General features: G+C 34.4%; 1 protein-coding gene across 12 annotated transcripts in view; it reads right to left on the reverse strand.

Moving 5' to 3' along the window:
- The window catches only part of ADD1 (adducin 1), a 104,996-nt gene that overhangs the window by 4,951 nt on the left and 79,355 nt on the right, over window positions 1–20,690 (reverse strand). For 5 of the 12 annotated variants that reach the window (XM_031941705.1, XM_031941712.1, XM_031941715.1 and 2 more), the window contains exons 10-15: window positions 20,002–20,253; window positions 17,002–17,103; window positions 15,387–15,476; window positions 14,515–14,607; window positions 3,927–4,083; window positions 495–590 (exon numbers count right to left, since the gene is read on the reverse strand). In XM_031941705.1, coding sequence (XP_031797565.1) covers window positions 495–590; window positions 3,927–4,083; window positions 14,515–14,607; window positions 15,387–15,476; window positions 17,002–17,103; window positions 20,002–20,253 — 790 coding nt within the window. Of the gene's footprint in view, window positions 1–494; window positions 591–2,113; window positions 2,505–3,926; window positions 4,084–14,514; window positions 14,608–15,386; window positions 15,477–17,001; window positions 17,104–19,908; window positions 20,254–20,690 lie in introns of those variants that run through there. The other 7 variants (XM_031941704.1, XM_031941708.1, XM_031941706.1 and 4 more) reach the window with 4 other exon arrangements.

Here is a 20,690-nt window from a genome sequence, read left to right on the forward strand (position 1 = left end):
AGGACTAGCCTATTTTGAGTGATGCTACTAGAGCTACTAGAGGTCAAATTAAAAACCCAGTTCCAAAATTAGATGGATAGCATTTTGTCCCCACAGGTGTAATCTAAACACAATAAAATTGAAGAAATGTGCAATTAGTGGGCAGGACTCGCTATATTTAAAAGTTAGGGTAAGGGTGATTCAGGGAAGCTTGGTCTCCTAGTTCAACATAACATTTTACTAAAGGAACTGGCTTCAGTTGAAACCACCCAGAGAACAATGAGAAGTACCTGCAGTCTTGCAGTTGTGGTAACAGTCTTAGTGATAATGCACACTTCTTGATTATTGTTAATGGAACTGTTGCCACATTGGTAACATTTTTCTTCAGCCAAAACAAAATTCATTCCTCTTGATGCCACAAATACAATCCACATTCTTTCATGCATCATACCACATTGGTGCAGCTCCAGCAGACATGGTCCTCCCACCCATCCTTCCAATCCCAAATAACTTACCTTCCTCAAGTTTAACTGGTGTACTGGGTGGAGTGTGGGCATCAGCATGTTCCAGAGGGCTTTCTTCTTTCTGTTGTTGTGTGACTTCCACATTTTCTATACAGGAATGGGAATTAGATGAGAATATCATTAAAACTTTAGAAGAAATATTTCAGTATCACTTTAGCATGAATTTTTTTTCTAAAATTGAATTCCTATCCATTGCCATGCAATTCTAAGCAAGCAAAGGGCGTATATACAAGAGGAGCAACCATAACCTTTAGTTGTACTACTCTATGATCTAGATTTCATAAGGATTATTTATCCAGATATCCAGCATTGAAGAATTATTAGTTTCCTTCAATCTCTTTTCTCATTCCAAAAAGAGATATTGTTTCAAATTTCAGCTCCTCTCTCCCTTAAAGACGTAATCCAAATTCATTAATAATATAAAAGATAAAAAGCAAGCTGAAGTGTCCTACCTTAGGTTCTTCCAAATGGACAAATTCATTATCCTTTCAGAAACATGGGCTCATTGAGATTAATTTTCTCTACTTCAGAAAGAGACGTAAAGTTTCAAGACTACTATGTGTATAATTCACTTGGTAGGTTATTATTAGTAGTCATTAAAGCCCATTTCTGTAGTGCTAATTTAAGATTCATAAAGTACTTTCCTCAAAACAATCTCATCAAATATGTAGTTCAAGTTTCATCATGCCCATTTTAGAAGTTTAAAAACTGAGGCTTTAAAAAGGTAAGTGATTTCCCTATAGTTAATAAGTGGTAGAACTTGGATTTGAACCTATGTCTCTCTTCCTATTTACCAAATTTTGGTTTTTGCTTTTATGATGGATTACCCATATAAGCGTCTGTCTATAAATAATCTTATATCACTTCATTCACTGCCTTTTCTTCCCTGGTCCTCTTGCTGCCTGCCTAAAAAGGAAAACAACACTCCTGGCCAAAGTTAAAAGGGGCAGAAGGGGAAAAGGGCTAATGAAAGACCAACCGTGTCTAAAAATTCAAATTTCTTTGTTTGGGAAAAAAAAAAAAAGAACTGAAAAGCATTTGATAAAAGTTTTAGATTTTTGGTCTTCATTTGAATAGCTTAGCAGCACCAGGTATTTAAAAGAGATACTGTAGAAAGGATTCAAGGATAGGTTAAACAAGTAAGTTGTAAGACTGTATGACCCTTCCAAATCAAAGTCTATGTAATCAATGGATTCCAATTAAGTTCATGCCGTCTTCTTCTAGGGATTATTTAGCTACTGAATTGCAACTTTATCACAACTCAACTTCCATCTACCTGTATGTGGTAGGTTCCTCAGTAGTCTATGAATTATTTTCTAATGACACTAATTTGCTATCTAGAAGAGGCGAGAGTTTTCTTAAAGAACTAAATATAATACCAAGAAAACTCTATTAGGATGGAGGAAAGATATACCATTATCCATTCCTCCTTAGAAAATATTATATTATGAGAAAATGGGGTACAAGTTTACATTTGATAGTAATTTTGCTTGCTTTGAACTAACATGAAAATAATGGAATTTTACTGAGCAAAAGGGCATATTAGACTAACATGGCATGCAGTGATGGGCACAGATTCCAATAAGATTTAGGATTTTTTAAAAAAACAATGACAATTATATAACAAAGTAGTGAAGGTTAGTCTAAAATAGGAACCAAAAAATAAAATTAAAACCATATAAAAGATTTCCTCAGGAGTAGAAAGCCATTCCCAGATAATACCCTCCAACCCAAAATCTCCACCAATCAAAGAATTTGATCATTAACCCCATAGGTAATAAATCAAGCCAGTCTGAAGACATCTATAGACAGCAGAAATACGTGGAGGTTCCAGGCAGGGAGATTAAGGGAGTGGTCATCCAGACTCAGTACCTGGACTTTCAGTAAAAAGATCGGGATTGGAGTTTAATGCTTTGATGACTGCAATGTGAAATTCCTTGTGGGAGGACCGCAGTTCCTCAGACTCTTTCAGGTGAAGACAGGGGATTATCTGCTGCACAGCTGAACAAGAAACCCATGCAGCAGTGAACTCATGTTAGAAAAAGATTGAGATATTCTTGCACCTTCTTCATGGATATGAATGAGTTGTGTTTCTGTTGGTTTCCTAGTTTCTTGACATTCTCCTAATTTGCTTTTTCAATCCAGAGATTTCTTTTAGTTATTTGAAATAATTTGTTCCTCACAATTTTAACTCTTAGTCATTTATTAGTCTTAATGTGCCACTATTTTCATAGGTAATATTAGAATCCTATGTGAAATCCAAAATTCCAAGACCCTACAAACACCATCAACAACTATTCAAGAGAGTAGCAGAAGCTAAAAATGTAGACAAATTCATATCCAAAAGACTTGAAATTTGTTATAAATTCCACTAGGATCCTGAGTAAATTTATTTTTCAAAACAGCTGCTAAGTAAATCAACAGCATAAATAAGATCAGAGAGAATGTTAAGCCCATTGATGCTATGACTCAGAAACATACTGCAAAACAGAAACAGTATCAGATATGGATGGGAAACTGAGTTTGAGGGTGAAGGCTAGGGAATAGCTTGTCCAAGGTCTAGAGCATGGTCTGTGGCAGAGCTGAACAGAAGTCTAGGCCTCCTTACTGCTATTCCCACTGTTCTTCACCTAGAATTACAGTCATACATGAAAGCACTAAGAACTGTCTAAAATGTTCTAACTGATGTTCTCCCCAATTATGACTTGGCTTGTGATTTATGATAGACTATTCCAATCATCTGACAAAGCTGTAAAGAACTGAAGCTTGGGTGACACAATAATTCTCTGCCAGGTGGAATAGCTTCAGAAAGATTCAATGGCTGTTTCAGAGTGCTCCAGAGAGCCTTCCTTACCTTAGAGCTGCAGAATTTCAAAGCACCAGCCTACCCTCTCTTACCCCTCTCCTAACTTCATTTATCTCTTTTCTTCTCTCATTTTCTCACTCTTTTCTCCCCCTTTATCTTCTCCTTTGCCTCTGCTTCAGAATAGACCATGGTGTCTGATGGCATTGCTTAATTATGATGGCAGCATTGAACTTTTTTTTTAAACAAGATTACTACAAATTATCAGCAAAACTTTTACTACCAAGAACTTAAAAAAAGAAAAGGACAATAATAACAAAAACAAAAATCAAATTCCAGATTTCTCCTAGAAATTTCCAAATAAACATTTTTTATTAAAATATCAATAGCTTTTACTGTTATCTTTGGCTAGATATAAAAAAAAAGTACAGAAAGCAGCAGATATTATCATGTTCTGACTTGCAGTTATTGTGTCCATGTCTTGTTGCTCTTGTAGACTACACACGATGAGGACAGGGACCACATCTTAGTGTGCTTTGTGTCCTACCAACTCATGTGTGAGCAGTCACCCAGCATAAGGCCTTAGTCAGCTAGCTGAATTTTACAATAAGTGCTCGAACCTTCTGGGCCCTTCTGTTTCCGTTCCACTTCTCTGCGATACTCTTCCAGCTCTCGATCAGTGAGCTTGTTGAAGGGGTTCGGTCCTGCTGTGCTCACTATGACTCGTGGTTGGTACTCCTTTTCAATAATAGCCTTTGAAGCAGTCACCAGTTCTCCCTGATAAAATACAACAACAAAAAGTCTGCTATAAAGCAAAAATGTATTTAGAAGCTACTTAACCTTGACAATGAGTCAGGCAATAGAGGGAAAAACAATGAAATGCTTAGATTAATCAAAATTAATCCTAGAAGTGCTGCATTTGTTTATCTTTAAGGCCAGCAGCATTCTCAGTGTTGGAAACTTTAGACAGATTGTTCCACTGGCACAAATAAATTTAATCTTAAAAACTCTCAGGTACCAGAAGCAAGATACTATGAAGAATGCAAAACACCAAATCAGTTGGATTGGTTTTAATAGAAACAAAATCATATTTTCTAATAGTTATAAAGGTAAAAAAAGATATTACCTTCTTCAGAATATGAAAAGTATCATGAATTCTTATTAGACTAAAATATGCTCCGAGAGGTTTATACTCAAAAGAGCACAGATAAATTCTGATTTTCCCTATGTATTTAGACAGCTTTAGTCTCTCTGCTGACCCTTAATTCCTTCCAAAAATGCAGGGAAAGGGAAAATATAAATGCCAGATATCTGCTGAAACTTAGAGAACTCACACCTTGGAAATTTTAAAGATCAAAGGACAATTCCCTCCAAATGCTAAAATAATCTTTCTATTATCAATCTCAGAGAGAACACAGTGGCAAGGTAAAGAGAAAATGAGACATCTATAATTCTTATAATTAGTGTGAATGACTGGTTGATGTCATCAACACCTTTTGGGAAAGCCACAGCTCCAGGAACACTGAGTTATCAGGAAACTCCACACTGCTTTGATGGACCATGACATTTCTCTTCAGTCCGTGTGTTTGAGGCCAGAGTTCCAAACTTCATGTGGTTAATTTGCTAAACAAATTAAATATTTGTTTTTGGGCATAGTGCTAAAAATCCAAAGTGGAACTGAAATACAGAAATCAAATGACTTTGGATTCTAGTATGGGCTAACACTTGCTTCTAAGAGACTAATCATATGTGAGCAATTATGTGTTAAAGTCAATAATATAGACTGGATCTTAATGCATTTTGAGAAATAATGGTGCCAATTTTATCATGGTATAGGAGAAAAAACACAGGCCTTACAATCAAAGGACCTAAGTGTAATAAAGGTTCTGAAAGTTTCTAGTCATGTGATCCTGGACAAGTACTTTAACTGTTTCTAAGCTTTAGTTTCTCACTGATAAAATGGGGTTTATACTTATACCATATGCCTATGTTTGATGTGAGCTAAATACTTTATAAACCTTAAAGGCCTATATAGATGCCAGCTATTATTATAATTAATTCCTAATATCCCATATGGAAGCTGTTTCTGTTGTCAGCCAGCCATCTCAGAAAAACTGAATTGGAGGGGCTAGTAAACTCAAAATTTCAAGAAAGATGAGATCCAGGAAAGGACATTTATATTCCTCATTGTCCATGGGCTCTCCCAGTTTGGATCAAATTGGACCAAATGAATTTTTCTGAAAAGATTAAAGAACAGAAGTAGAAGAGGAACATGTCTTATGAGAAGGATAGTGTTACTGTACTCTGCTATGGGTGAAGCTCATCTGAATTATTGTGCTCAGTGCCAGGCACCCTATTTTAAAGAAATTATCAATTAGTTGGAGATCATCCAGAAGGTGGTAATTAGAAAGGCTGAAGATCTTATGATCATACCATACAAAGATTGGCATTGGAGACAGTCTGAAAACTGAAAGATTTGATCAAAGGAAAAGGGAGGAGTGGCAGGCAACAGTTTAAAATGATAAATATTTTCAAGTATACAAAAAACTATTATGGAGAAGAAGGATTATTCTTATTGATCTGAAAGGAAAAAGTAAGCATAATGGATAAAAGGGACAATCATAGATAACTAAAAGATTAATCAGTTGGTTACCTTGAGAAAATGCTGAGTTTTCCCTACTCTAAGTTTTAAAAGCAAATGCTGGATAATTGCTTGTAGCAAATGCTATACAGGGGATTCTTGTTCAGATAAGGTTGGCCTAGATCACTTCAAATTTAGATTCTAAATTCAAATTCCATTTGAAGGCTGAGTTTTGAGAAGATAAGTAAACAACTGCTAAGAAAAGGATTTAGTTTTTTGGAACATAATTTAAGATGCCAGAGAAATTAGTTCTTGGCCAATCTATTTATTTCCTTAGGATCCACAGACTCCCAGACTCTCAAAGGACCACAGAAGCCATGTTATTCATCTATACAACATAACCAATAAGTGGCTATCCAGCTTTTGCTGGAAAAAACCCATTTGGCCAGAGACCGTTTGGCTGATATGATTAAGAGGATTTAAAATTGAATTTGCAGAAAGAATACAAAATGTAAAGCTAAATGTCATGAAAGACATCAAGTAAGTAATGGAAAAAAACAACAGTGGAGAAAGTTCTTAGGAAATAACTGGGGGAAGAGTTAAGTACATTAGTTGTGGATATCTACAGATCAAAGCATCATTGATCCCAAACTGGATCAACTTAAAATTCTAAATTGAAAGATATAAGTAGCAGAGCTGGGGATTTCAAGACAGGTCTTTCCATGTTATACTACATACTTAACTATCCTCACTTTCTCTCCCTTTCCCTTTTCTCTCTCCTCTCGCCTTTCTTCTTCTTCTTCTTCTTCTTCTTCTTCTTCTTCTTCTTCTTCTTCTTCTTCTTCTTCTCTCTCTTTCTCTCTCTCTCTCTTACTATACAAACACACACACACATATATACACTTTCATTCTATACTACACTTTGGAGATGACCTGATAGAATCAGTGATCATGGAATGGAATTTTATAAGGTTGTTGGTCTTTCTCCTGGACCCAGGAGCTGGTTCCCCAGTACCTAAAACAATATAAATATTATCACCTATACTTAAAGAAGAAGAGAAGAACATGCCTTGGGAAACAATAGACCTCCTTTTCACATGAGGTCTTCCATCAGACTGGCTGACTACTTGTCAAGTATGTTGTACAGTCATTTTTACTTAGATATAGGTTGAACTAGCTGGTCTTTAATGTCCTTTCTAACTGTATAAGTCTATGAGGTAAAGTCTATCTGTATCACTGAGACTTGGTTGGATAGGATTCATTACTAGGGCATAGCAATGTATACACATACAGACAGTTCTTGATTTACATAAAAGAACTGTTCTGCAAACCTCTATATAAGGCAATTTTCACATAAAGCAGATTTGTCCATGGCTGTGGGGAAGGAGAGGGAATCTAGAAGGGGACCCTGAGCCGAGGAGGAAGGAGGCCAGTACACATTTCTAGGATATGTTGGGGCTGGCGAGAGAGAAAGTGGAGCAGAAGGAGGAACATATGGGAGCTGGGACCAGTCACACAGGGGCTTGGCTAGAAGAGAGAGGAAGAACATGTGGGGTCTAGACAGGGACACAATCAGGAGAACAAGTGACACGTGGGACTGAGGAGAGACATACATACCAAAGCATAGACAAAGATAGACATATTGCAGTGGACATACAGGCAAGTGGGCAGAGTGGAGCAGAAATATCCTTTCTCATTGCCAGAGGTCTCAAGCCATTTGCTTGTGATTTGCTGGTGGAGACAGATAGCAGTCTCTGTGAGTCTGCTTTCACTTGAAAGAATTTTTTGTTTTTGTTTTTTGTGAAGGGCAGGGAGAAGTTACAGATCATCAAGCTAAGAGGAAGGAGTAGAGAGAAAGAGAGAACAGTACTGTATAGTAAAGTTAACATGGGTGTTTTCTGAAATGTACATTTCATTCAAAATCTTTATGTAAACTCAAATTTGTGTAATGCAAATATATGTAAAGAACTGTCTGTATTTGGGTTCAATAATAATATAAAAAACCTTATATTTTATATAACCTTTGTCAGAATTATAACATATTTTATAGATTATCTTTCTTCCTTATCTCCATATCTTGTTCTCCTCAGCTTCCTTCAAGTTCCAGCTAAAATCCTACCCCGTCTACAAAAAGCCTTTCCTCATCTCCTTAAGACCAATACCTTCTCTTTATTATTATAATATCTACTTTATTGTGTTTGCATTTTGTTTGTACATAGTTTTCATGCTGTCTTTTTAAACTGTATTTGAGAGCATAAAGTGTTTTTTTCTTTTTTGTCTGTCTCTGTACACTTAACACTCAGGACAACACCTGGCAAGAACTTAATAAATGCTTGTTGACTAAGGTCCTCCACTACTCTCAATTTATAATTCTGTGAATTAGACATCCAATTCAAATTTGACTTCAAAGATGTCACTTACACTTGATGGGATAAGGCTTATATCTGGCATATGGTCCTAGAAGGATTTTTCTTATTTATAAGAAACAGGTTGAAAAGGGGCATAGGAGGAGCAATTAACACTATAGATTAAGGAGACACTCATGTGAGGAAATATATGGGGAAGCATGATAAAAATTAAGAGGGGCTGATACAAAAGCAATTTTGTCACTGGAGTATCTAGTAGCCATTTAGACAGAACAAAGAAATAGATGAAGAATTCTGGAAAAAGATCATAATATAGCAGTGATGGAATACATCAATTATTTTATCTGATGGGATTCCTTTTTGTCCAAAGCAGAGCAGCTAATAGCTTTTTTATTTGCTTAATGATTTCATCCTTAAAAAGTTGGAGAAATGAACATAGACAAATTTGATTCTTATCAACACGGAAAAAATGGTAGTTAGAATGCAAATGCTGGGAACAATCAATACATCAATTAATATTTATTAAGCCCATACTATGTACCAAGCATTGTAATATCTACTGGGCAAATTAATAACAAAAGTGAAAGGGATCCTACCCTGAAATGGTTTACATTCTATTATGGGAGGCAACGTGTGTGTGTGTATATACAAAAAATTAAAAAGTAAAAGAATGCACAAGATCTTATGGCCTAAAATTCTATAAGGGATGTCACTCAGGAGGCTTATGAGTCCCCAATTTATCTTATATATAGTTTGCATATAGTTGTTTGCATGTTGTCAATTAGACTATGAGCTCCCTAAGGGCAGAGAATATTTTTGTCTATCTTTGTATTTCCAGTGTTTAGCACAATGTCTAGGACATAGTAAGCACTTAATAAATGCTTCTTGTTGTCACTATTGACTTTTAAGAATGAAATTCTGAGATACAAAGAGAAACAACTTCAACTGAGGAAAATAGAGCTACTATGGATAGACAAGGAATTTAGCAACCAGTTTAGAATTTAAAATGCAAATACACATACATACATACACACACACATATGCACACACACATACACACACACAGTGACAGAGTAAGGGGGGAGGAGTTAAGAGAAAATGGAAGGGAAAGTAGCTAGTAGAAGATGAATACAAAGGTATGGCATGGTTCTGTAAGGATGTCAGAACCTCTAAAGCTCAAAGTTGAGGTTGGCAAGGAAATCTAAGAGCAGCAAAAAGGGTTTACTTAACTAAAGGAGGAAAAAGGATCAAATAACAAATCTAATACTTGGGGCAATAAACACAATAAATATCATAATGGAGAGAAAGCAGAGCTAATCGACTTTTACTTTGCTTCTATTTTCTCTGGCAAATAGTGATTTGCTAGTTAAAAATAGCAAAAAATGGTTAATAAGAAATTGATGCTAATGCTAAGTAAGGAGATGATCTTTTTTTTTTCCTCCTTGTACATCTTTGTCACCTTAAATTCAGGATTTTAGCATCTCAGATTATTCTTAGATTCTTAGATTATTCTAACAGCCTCCTAATTGGCCCCTGTTTTCAGCTTCTATTTATTCCCTTCAATTCAGTTTTCTTCCAGCTGCAAAAATAATCTTATTAATGAAGAGGCCAGATCATGTCATTTCTTTGGTTCAAAAATCTTCCTATTTTCTTTAAAATAAAATACAATGTCATAAACTGGAATTTAGATTTTTATAATCTAAGTTCCAGTATACTTTCAAAACTTATTTCACAGTCTTTCCTTCTACATTTTAGACAAATTGACCTGCTACCCATTTCATTTCCCATTTTATATATAGGCTTGTCTTCTATTCCTGGAATACAGTCCTTCCTTATCCTGGATCTTAGAATATTTAGCTTTAACTCAGATAATGTTATCTCCCTTACTTCTTACTATAGTTAGTGCATTTTTCTTTGTCAAATTATCCTGTATTTTTATCTGTGAAAATGTGTTAGCTACTTAAGGACAGAAATGTTTTCATTTTTGTCTTTATGTCCCCAGTATCTAGAACATAGTTGGTATTTAATCAATGCTCACTGAATTGAATTGAAAGTTAAATCTCAACTCAACAAAACTCAGAGTTTTTATTAAGCATGTCCTGTTTACATGGATATGTATGTGTACCTGCACACACATGCGCACATGAACAGGTATAAAACAGGCCCGCTACCAAGAAGGTTCCTAAGCAAAAGTACTGTCCTTGGTCATTTTTTGTCCAATAATTTTAATAATAAGGAATCATAGATAGCATGCTTATCAAATCTACATATGACCAAAAGCTGAGAATGACTGCTAAAAGGTTCTGGAATAGAAATGAAGACTCCAAAAAGATCTCAACATGCTACAATGTTGAACTGAATTTAATCACAAGACATTTAATTGGCATAAATGTAAAGTCCCAAAGAAATTAAGAAAATCAACTTGTACAAGTAGTGGAATGAATGTTATATCTCAGGCTTTGTGAGAGAAGCAGGATAACAGGGAAGTTTATGATTTTATTGTACTTTATCTTAGCGAAACTATATTCAGAATATTATATATGGTTATGGCCAACACGTTTTATTTTATTTTTTCAACAGTATTTTATTTTTCCAGATCACATAAAGTTGGTTTTCAACATTCATTTTTGTAAAGCATTTTGTTTTAAAATTTTCTCTTTCCTTCCCTTCCCTTTCCTTTCCCCATGACAGAAAGCAATCTGATATAGATTAAATATGTGCAATTCTTTTAAACATATTTCCATATTTGTCATGCTGTGCAAGAAAAAATACCAAAAGGAAAAAAAAAATAAGAAAAACAGAAACAAACAAAAAGGTGAAAATACTATGCTTTGATTTACATTCAGTCTCCATAGTTCTCTCTCTGGATGTTATTTGGCCAACATATTTTAAAAAAGGCAATGATAAATTAAAGCAAATGCTAAAGATAATTTAAAGGATGAGGAGATTTGAAGCTATTTCACCAAAAGTCCAGGTGAAATAATGGGATATATTGCCTGCTAAAGGAAAGATAAGAGAAAGTTATTAGCCATATCCTGGCATCTGAAGGACTGATATGTAAAAAAATGAATTCTACTTTCTGGAACAACAAGTTAAAGTTCATAAATCATAGTATCAGAGACTAGCGGTCATTGAATCCAATTCCATTTACAAATGAGGAATCTGAGGCACAGAGAGATTAAGTGACTTGCTCAGTTGCAGAGGCAGATTCCAGAATTAATTTTTCTTCCCAACAACTGTTCAAAAGCATAATGGCCTAATTTTGGTAAACTGTCCATCACCAGAAGTCTTCAAGACCACAATTTGCTAGGGATATTACAGAGAAGATTTCAGTTCAGAAATGTACCAGACAAGAGATTTCTGAGTTCTTTCAATTTTGACATTCTATAATTTTTTTGCACCTCTTATGCCCCCAAAAATGAATTATAAAATTTTCCTTTTGAAAGTGTTTTGAGGAAGACTACACTTTTAGAAGACTATTTTCTTTTGTCATGCACAGGTTATAATCAATAAAAGTAGGGAAAGAGAACAAATGACAATTGTTTACGTTCTGAGCATCTAAATTCTCAGAAGCCCACATTCACGAGTCATTATGTATTTTAACATATATAGAAATTATTTGGCAGAATAAACAAATATGTCTTTCAGATTACTTTCCATGTATGCTAAAAAATCCTCTACATACCTAGTTACTTTCATGTTTGTTTTGCCATTAGAATATAGGTTTCCTGAGGGCAGAAACCGTTTTTATCTTTTTTTTTTTTTCTGATTATTCCTAAGCTCTTTCCAATGGCTGGTTTATTTATAGTAAATGTTTAACAAATTTTTGTTGACTGATATTCATTAAGAAGACAGTTAAGGGGCAGCTATGTAGTATAATGGATAGATCACTAGCTCCAGAGTCAGAAGGGCCAGATTTCAAATCTGGCCTCAGAAAATTAAGAGCTGTGTGACCCTGGGCAAGTCACTTGATGAAGGAGAAGAAGAAGATCAAAAGAAGTCACAGAACTTTTGTTTTAGAACTGTCAGGCTATAGTAAAGTGGACCATTTGGTTAAATGCTATTTTAAAGGACACCTTAGGCAAAGGTTTCTTTTCATGATAAAAATAAAATAATAAGGGAGAGAGAACAAGAGAGAAGGGAACCAAAAGATGAAAATATGAAAGTATTATTTGTAAGAAATATTTAGAAAAGAATATGCAAGAATTGTATAAGAAAATCTATAGGACAAAAGAAAACTTTTAGTTTGGTATTAGTAATAAACAAATTCTTCATTTAAATCAATGTCACTTGAAATGGAATCAGTTTTTAAATGAGATACTACATAAAATTGCAAGCATTTTCTAGGCATTAATTTTGATTTAGATATATTAACCATACAAAGCAAAGATAAAAAGATATATTTTTCTTTCATTAATATCTGGAGTTATTTATAGGGTAGAATTTTCATTAAAAGTTATTTTTTTTTACTTTCCTTAACAAAATATCTTGTATACAAGTAGCATGGCAATGAGTTCATTCTACAATGTTGAAATTAAGGTCTTTCTGTCCACAAAATGAGCAAATTTGGACATCAAGAAAGAACTCTTTGTAGATGGCAAACAAATTATATGATCAACTACATCAGTGAATATCCTTAAAATGCAACCAAAAAAAGTAACCAATAAGATAATAAGTATATGATGAGAGAAGATATGTATTTTCTGCTCTATAGCATCAAGAAAAAAAAGTTCCTCCAAAAAGAAGTAGTATGAAGTATATTCTACAAGCCTAAGTAAATACCTTTGCAAACTCCATCATTTTACAAATTGGGTTTCCATACAGAAATCATTGTCACATATCTTTTCCTATAACTTAGAATAGATAGAAGACAACTTTCACTACAGTTCTACTCTGATGCCTCCTTGTAGAGGAGTGACAACTTATGATTCTAATGCTGTGCAAATCAAGTCCAGGTCTTGGCAGGGAATCCCAAGCTAGAAATGCTCAGAATAGTGATATGGGGTCTTAGATTGTATCTATGTTGGAAGGATCACTATCAAAAATCTGGCTGCACAGAAATGAATTTTTCTGGCCTTTATAATTGATGGCGCTATCCACTGGGGCAGAGGAGGTTTGCAATCTGCATTGTTGGAAGTGTACTTACACTGATGCTTCTCTAAAATTATAGCTTATCCTACTTTTAACATTTATAATTGATGAAACAAAGATGGGATTTCATATATTTCCTTCTGACAGTAATTGAATGCAATTGTTAAGCTAGGAATTTGAAGATTTAACCCATGAAACCTCTTTCAGTTCAGAATATTCTAGAAACTCAACTTTTTAACATTCCAGGATAACTAAAACAAAAACAAATATAACATTTCTAACTCCAGTGCCAATGGTAGGCAAGCACCAGCAACAATTCTCATTTTGGGAGCTAAATCTATATCACACACTGAAAAGGTGTGTACTGCAGAAAATACTGCATGAAAATTCATTTTCCCCATGAAAAATTAAGTGAGAAATTAAAATTCTGGATTTCAAGGAACACATGAAATATCTTGTCTAGGATTTCTTTCAAAGGTTAACTTTATTATCAATAGGGCATGCTGTCTTTATTCTGCTGATTTTCTTTTCACTTCTTCCAATTTGATGAACTTTTAGAATGTTGAAGTTTTGAACAAAAAATGGGTAAAAATCCACAGTAAAAATTGCCATGTTCCAAGCTGACTGAAGTTTCACAGAACTTCTCTACTTATGAATGCTTTTATCTAAGTTATACATTGCCAAGAGCTACATAGAGAAATCAGTCACTTATTGGAGAAGAGAAATCTGTTGCTTATTTTCTCTTGATGTCTCTTTAGGAGTTTGACACAATTTTGGAGAAGTAACTAAGTCTGAGACTAAGCTAGTCTATAGTAGATTTCTTTTAAGTAAACACTGTTAAATATTTTCAAGATCACACTCCCAACCCCCCACCAAATCCTACCATGCAATAGCCAAATTACATGCAGAACTGTAGGAATGGCATACAAAAATTTATATCACATTTCATTTCTAGAAAAAAAAATTGAAAAATATAATAATTCACACCAATGTTTTAATCAAGACATAGAATACACAGAACAGAACCTTATGTATCATTTAATAAGTCCATCTAAGATCAATATTTTTTTTTAGATAAAACAACAACTAATAGGGAAAATTATTTAGGGAAAGGGAAGGTTGAACAATAACAGTATACTTGTAGGTAGTTAATGACAGGGCAGTAAGTACCTTTCTAACAGAGAGAGATTTAGCGGGACTAAAGGCCTGCTCTGTGAGATCGAGCCCTTCAATAGTTTCCGTACAGTCAGAGAGGGGAGCATCCTGCAACAGTAAACTGAGTAAACAGAGCAAACCAAGCCTGATCTTCATAATTTTAATCAAGAGCACATTATGGTGCCAATTAAAAGCATGCAGCAGAAAACATAGTCAATATAGGTCTAAACAGCTACAGGGAGATCACATGCAGAAAAGCATTAAACTGTTTTATACGACTAATCAAATCTTTTCATAAAACACACAAAAAAGCCCCCAACCTCCCCACATCTATCATTCTCATGGATCCTAATATGTCATAATTTAAGTGCATTAGGTTGAATCTTTAGGTATATTGACAGATGCTTTTGCAAGTATTTTCAAGTATCTGTAGTGCTGATTATCAAGATTAGAAACTTCAGAAGCGCATTTATATCAGCAGCATATATTTAAACTATCACCCCTTCTTAAAGCAATTACATTTTAGCAGCATTAATTTTCAGACAGGCATCAGAAAACATTACTCATAGCATTTTATACATTACATGGTTAAAACATGTGAAAAATCTAGATGACATAAATCCTTCTAGGTTTCTAAAGAATGACAACTGCTTTTCACTGCATGCATTATACTGAGCAATACTTCACACAGCATACTCTACTATCATGCTTGATCCATTCAACTAAAAAAAATCTATAATTTTTTTCAATATATTTTAATGTTTAAAAACAACAGGGTTGCTTCTAATACTTACCTGGTAAAGTTATTCTCTGCCACAGAATAATCTTACAACTGATTAAAATTATAAACACATCACATTAATGCTGAAGACAGTCTGAGTTCTCACCTGTACAAGACTCCTGTCCATTACTACACCACAAAGAACCTGTGATTGAGGGCCAGCAGTTTTGATATCCTGTAAATTTTGCTCTCGGATCTGTAAGTAGGGGGAGGGGGAAAATAAGAACAAATACATATGAAAGATAGAATGAAATCTACCTTGTCAATAATGTAATTTATGATTCTTTTGTATCCGTAGCCTACCTGACTTCAGGTTCATTTTTCTCCTCCTCTGCCTCACAACACAGAAAATGGAACAGATGCCATAAGTGAATCTTTGAAGCTACAGAGCTCTTAACAACCATTTTATTATGTTCAATACTATTCTGAGATTTATAACAGATGCTGAGATTTATAACATACTCAGCTTTTAGGTGATTTAAAGTAATGTAAGTGGGCTTAATAAAGTAAAAATCGTGCTGGAGTATTAGGGGTTTCTCATAATTTGACAAAGACCTTTGTTAGGAACACGAGGAAAATGTTTTCTAGCTGCCTCATATCACTATAATGTTACAAATATTGATAAATAAAGTCATTTGAGTTATCTCTCATTCACTTACTATTTTGGGTTCTATGAGAGGCTGATAATCAGTATACCCAATCTGGTTATGAGCATTACTACACACAGACATAATTTTAACTTCTGTGACGTCTATTCCTTCATCCATAAATGAGAAATTAAAATAGCTCTTACAAATTCCTTTCTGCTCTTTCCATTTTTAAAGGTCCCTTCTAGACTTAACAGTTTATTAAATAAAATACATATTAGATTAATAGGAGAAATATAAACAAATTAAAATAGAGAATACTGAACAAAGCAATATGAATGCAAAAGAAGGAAAAATTACTACCAGCTAAAGGAAGGTTTCATAGAAAAAATCTTCAAAGATGGAAAGAATTTTAACATACGGAAATGGAATGAAGAAATTCTAAATACAAGAACAGCCCTTGCCATGAATTGCTTCCAGGAAAATATGACTTTGGGTAAAAACAACATGGTGGGGGAAAGAGCCTGGGAGAGAGCAATTAGTGGCATAGGAGTAATAAAATTGTAACTACAGGATAATCTCAGAAAATTATTCAGAGTAATACACACAGAATCATTAGATATCCAATTTGTGCATCAGAAAAATCAGTTAATGTTATGATGAGAGCTTGGGATAATTAACAATAATAATGTTAATATAAAAAACAACGTTCTCACAGATATATTTGTACAGGGAACATTGTAAACAAAGGTAGGGAGGTGAGAAAAGGCAAAAGGATGTTTTCAGATGACAGCGAGTTGTTTAGGTTGAAGACAGATTGTGGAGAGGCTTAAATTGTATTTATAAACCAAAAAAATTATAATTCTGTAGCTTTTAACTTTGCATCTTGACAAGTAGTTGATTTTACTTTGAATTAAAGTTTTTAACCCATTCTGAAGATACTAACTTAAGGACTGCTATTTAAGAAAATAATGATTGCTATGTTCTCATCCATTAGCTGAAAATTGTCTTATAAATGGAAGATACTAGCAATACTGGCATCAACACAAACAAACAAAAAACTCCAGTAACCGTTTATGGTATATTAGCTTCAATAAATAATAACAGCAATTAAAATGGACAAAAAATACACACCTTGTTCCTCATTTCCTGGACCTCTTTAGGATTAGTGTTCAATGGAACAAACAGGTTAGGGACAGCAGAGGTGGAAGTTCTAGGTCCATCCTCTTTAGTCCACTGTAATATCAAGAACAGTTGAAAAGTCAGGATTGCTATAATGGCAAGTGATATATCCATAGCAGCAAATTTATATTGCATCTCTTCATGCACTATACATAACAGATAGAGAACTGAACCAATGATTACATTTTATTTCTCAAATTCCCATCACCCTCAAACTTCTTCCTGCATCAAACAATATAGAAGGAAGTTAAGAATCTGTTTAAAAAAAAAGTATATGTTTTAAAGTCAAAATTGTGACTTGTCAAGAAATGCATTTTCAAAACTTGTCTAAAACATAGGCACAATAAAAAAGGCTTATGCTAGAAAAAAGCTTAAATTTTCTTTGCAATGTCACTTAAAAGTGAATGCTAGCATTTTAACAGCGATCATTGATTCACCGCTCTGATAATTAACAAACATTAAAGCAAACTTAAAGCATAAGATGACAGTAGAATGAAAAGCAATGTGATGTTACTAATCAGGTGTAGTGAATGATTCTGAACTGCGAGGCAAGAGTGGGCATCACCAAAGTTTTGCATTAAAAGAAACTACAGAATCAAAATGTATTGACTGCATAATTACTTCAACTCAAGAAAATTACTGTATGAACACTTATACAGTAGCTACCTTGTGGAAGAGTTTGGTGATGTCAAATATTTCATTTAACTTAATAGTTTCAAGTGTTATTTAAAAAATCCCAAACTGAAACTTTAAGCATTTCATGAGACCCTTGTTGAAGGCTGTTTTATTTATCAGTGCAGCAGGTGTGTGGATGGCTTTTTGCTCCACATTTTCTCTTGTTTTCTAATCCAGTACATTTCAAAAAAGATAAACTGTAATGCTTGGGCCTAAACAGCACTGAATATTAAAACAAGCCTATTTTCCAGAGCAAATGCTTTGTCTTTCTGAGTATTTTCAGGAGACAAGAAGATAGCTGTAAGCCATTAAGACTTTAGAGGAAGCAACAAAATGCTAAAAATGCTTAGCCACCAAAAAGGAAAATATGGAATGAATATGGAGCTGTGGAATACTCACTGATGATTATCTTCTCAGATAAATATAACTCCAGCATTTTATTAAAGATAATTTTTTTTTAGTCAAAACATTAAAACAACAACCTCAGAAGCCTGAAACTGCTTGAAAAATTAAGAACAAGTATTATAAATTAAAATACACCAACCTGGGACACTGTATGATTTGTATCTCATTCCACAATAATATAAAGACAAAGTTAATTTAATTGCTTAACAAGATCTTTCTTCAAATGTATGCCAAATTAATTATAGGTAACAAGGGATTTTAATTACATTGTTTTTAAGCCAACATAAATAAAACTTAAAAGCTATAGCTGGATGTGCTTTTAAGTAGCCAAGTATTAGAGAAATATATTATACCATTTGGGTAAAAATTAAAAGAACTATCTTATCCCACTTTCAAATGAAAAGAATTATTAACCTCATTTAACCAAGTAAAATCATTTAAATAAAATAGAAAAATCAAAGGAAAAAGAAATAAGAAGCCCACTCACCACATACACAAAGAATTTCTCAATTTTTTTCAGGGCTTACAATATTCTACTCTTTTGCTTAAGAGTATATAAGTTTCCTAAAAAACAGTTTCACCAATAGAAAAAAACAAAAACAAAACAATCTAGAGAAACCTGAACTTTTTTTTTTTTTGAACAAAATTATAATGTCAAACAGCCATAAAGAGGAGAACTGAAAGATGTAATTTGATTATTTAAAGTCAATTGTTTTACATCTCCATAGAACCCTGTAGAGCTGATCATGCACCTGGGTTCATTTCAATCATCAGTTCCCTCATATAAGCCTCCAGGAGTGCTTACAATCCTTATAGACATGCAAATTTCTATTTGCATTTTAATGTAGGAAATGTGTAGACTATCAAATGAAAAAGCAAAGAAGTTTTTGAGACTGGTGGTAGGGGAGAGAGAGGCCTTGGGGTGCTAGAGCACAGGAATACCGTTACTTTGGAATATCTCTCAATACATATTTTAAACTTCAAATAGCATTAATAACAACAACAACAAAATCACCAGTTGCAGTATCTTTCGATTAGTGCCTGCTGATGGCCTGAGCTGCACTTTAGTCATGCCGCACCCAGCTGGGACTGGAGGAGAGACTTATCACTTATGGCCATCTACTTACATGCAACAGTTCATGCAGGAGGCAGCTGGTTGTGAACATTTAGAGGCTTTGGGATACAGAGAAATGTTAACAGATTGCAGGACAGGAAAATTAAAACTAAGAAGACATCAATATTACATTAAGAAAAAACTGCTTAAGAACGCACTAAGATCTTATTAACATAGACTAGTCTAGTAGAATTACTTAACCAAATCACTGAAATTGACTTGGGGTACTAAAATTCTGGTCTAAAATAAAGGTGCAAAGACCTTTCCGTGCATGCAGTATTAATAGTCCTGAGGCAAATATTGACTTGAAATGTGAAATTTGATTCATTTAAGTGATTTGATATTTTACACTACTGAGTCAAGCTATATTACTAGAATAAGCAAGCAAATATTCTGCATCTTAAGCAGTTTCAAGCAGACAGTATTAGAATCACAGAATCTGAGTTAGAAAGAATTCAAAGGTCATTTGGTCCAACCTATCTGAAGCATTAGTTCTCCAACATTAAACCAATGTGAGTTTACTCTGCCAGATTAAAAGAAGGTTAATGCAGTCGTTTTAGTTTTAATCAAGGTTAGAAACGTTTTTGATTCCCAAAGCCTCCAAACTTTCAGCCACCCAAGTTGCTCTACATCATCTAACTATGAACAGTAAGGTAGGCACAGACCAAGCAGTTGGTAATACAGCTTGGCACGCAGACACCGGACGAGAGAGACTGCAGCAAGGGTTTCACGTGATCGTGTGTAATGTTCGTCCACACCTTAGTCTTCGACTTGGGACTGCTTCCATTCTGCCCTTCTTCAGAAGCATCATCACCTCTGCCAGAATTCAGCCATCTTGTCTTCTCTCGCTGTTGTTTCTGAAAACTGTGTCTGAGAGGGGAGCAAGTGCCTGAGTCACCGTCACTAGCAAAGGAGTAACCTGTGACACTAGCAGGAACCTCAACATCACTGTATTTTTTGGATTTCTCTCTCAAAGCAGGGCATCGATATGGGTAGCCAGTTCTATAACCCTAAGGACAAAATGGATAGAAAGAATCAATACTGTGTATTTCACAAAATCTATTTCTATTTGACTTATTCATTATAGCAGTATAAGTTACAGCTATCAACTTAAAATGTAAATGGAAACAAATTATAATTATTTTTGTAAATCTGATTTTTTTCCTTAAAAGCTGCAATAATCTTGGGAGGAACCTGGGAAAGGGAACAGATCTGGGATTTCTCAGGGGTAAAAAACTTCCAGGTAAGAAAATTTCCTTTACCCATGTATGCTGGCACTTCTTCTATAACAGTCTTGGAAAGTTGCCTGGGGCACTCAGAGGTTAAGTAGCTTGTCTAGAGTAATTTGATCAGGACGTGTCTGAGCTGAGATTGAACCCAAATCTTCCACACTTGTAGACTGACTCTAGCCACTGTGCATGTGGCCTCAAATCTTAGGGGTAGAACT

Source organism: Sarcophilus harrisii, chromosome 6, assembly GCF_902635505.1.
Source record: "Sarcophilus harrisii chromosome 6, mSarHar1.11, whole genome shotgun sequence".
In the NCBI taxonomy this organism is placed as follows: Eukaryota; Metazoa; Chordata; class Mammalia; order Dasyuromorphia; family Dasyuridae; genus Sarcophilus; species Sarcophilus harrisii.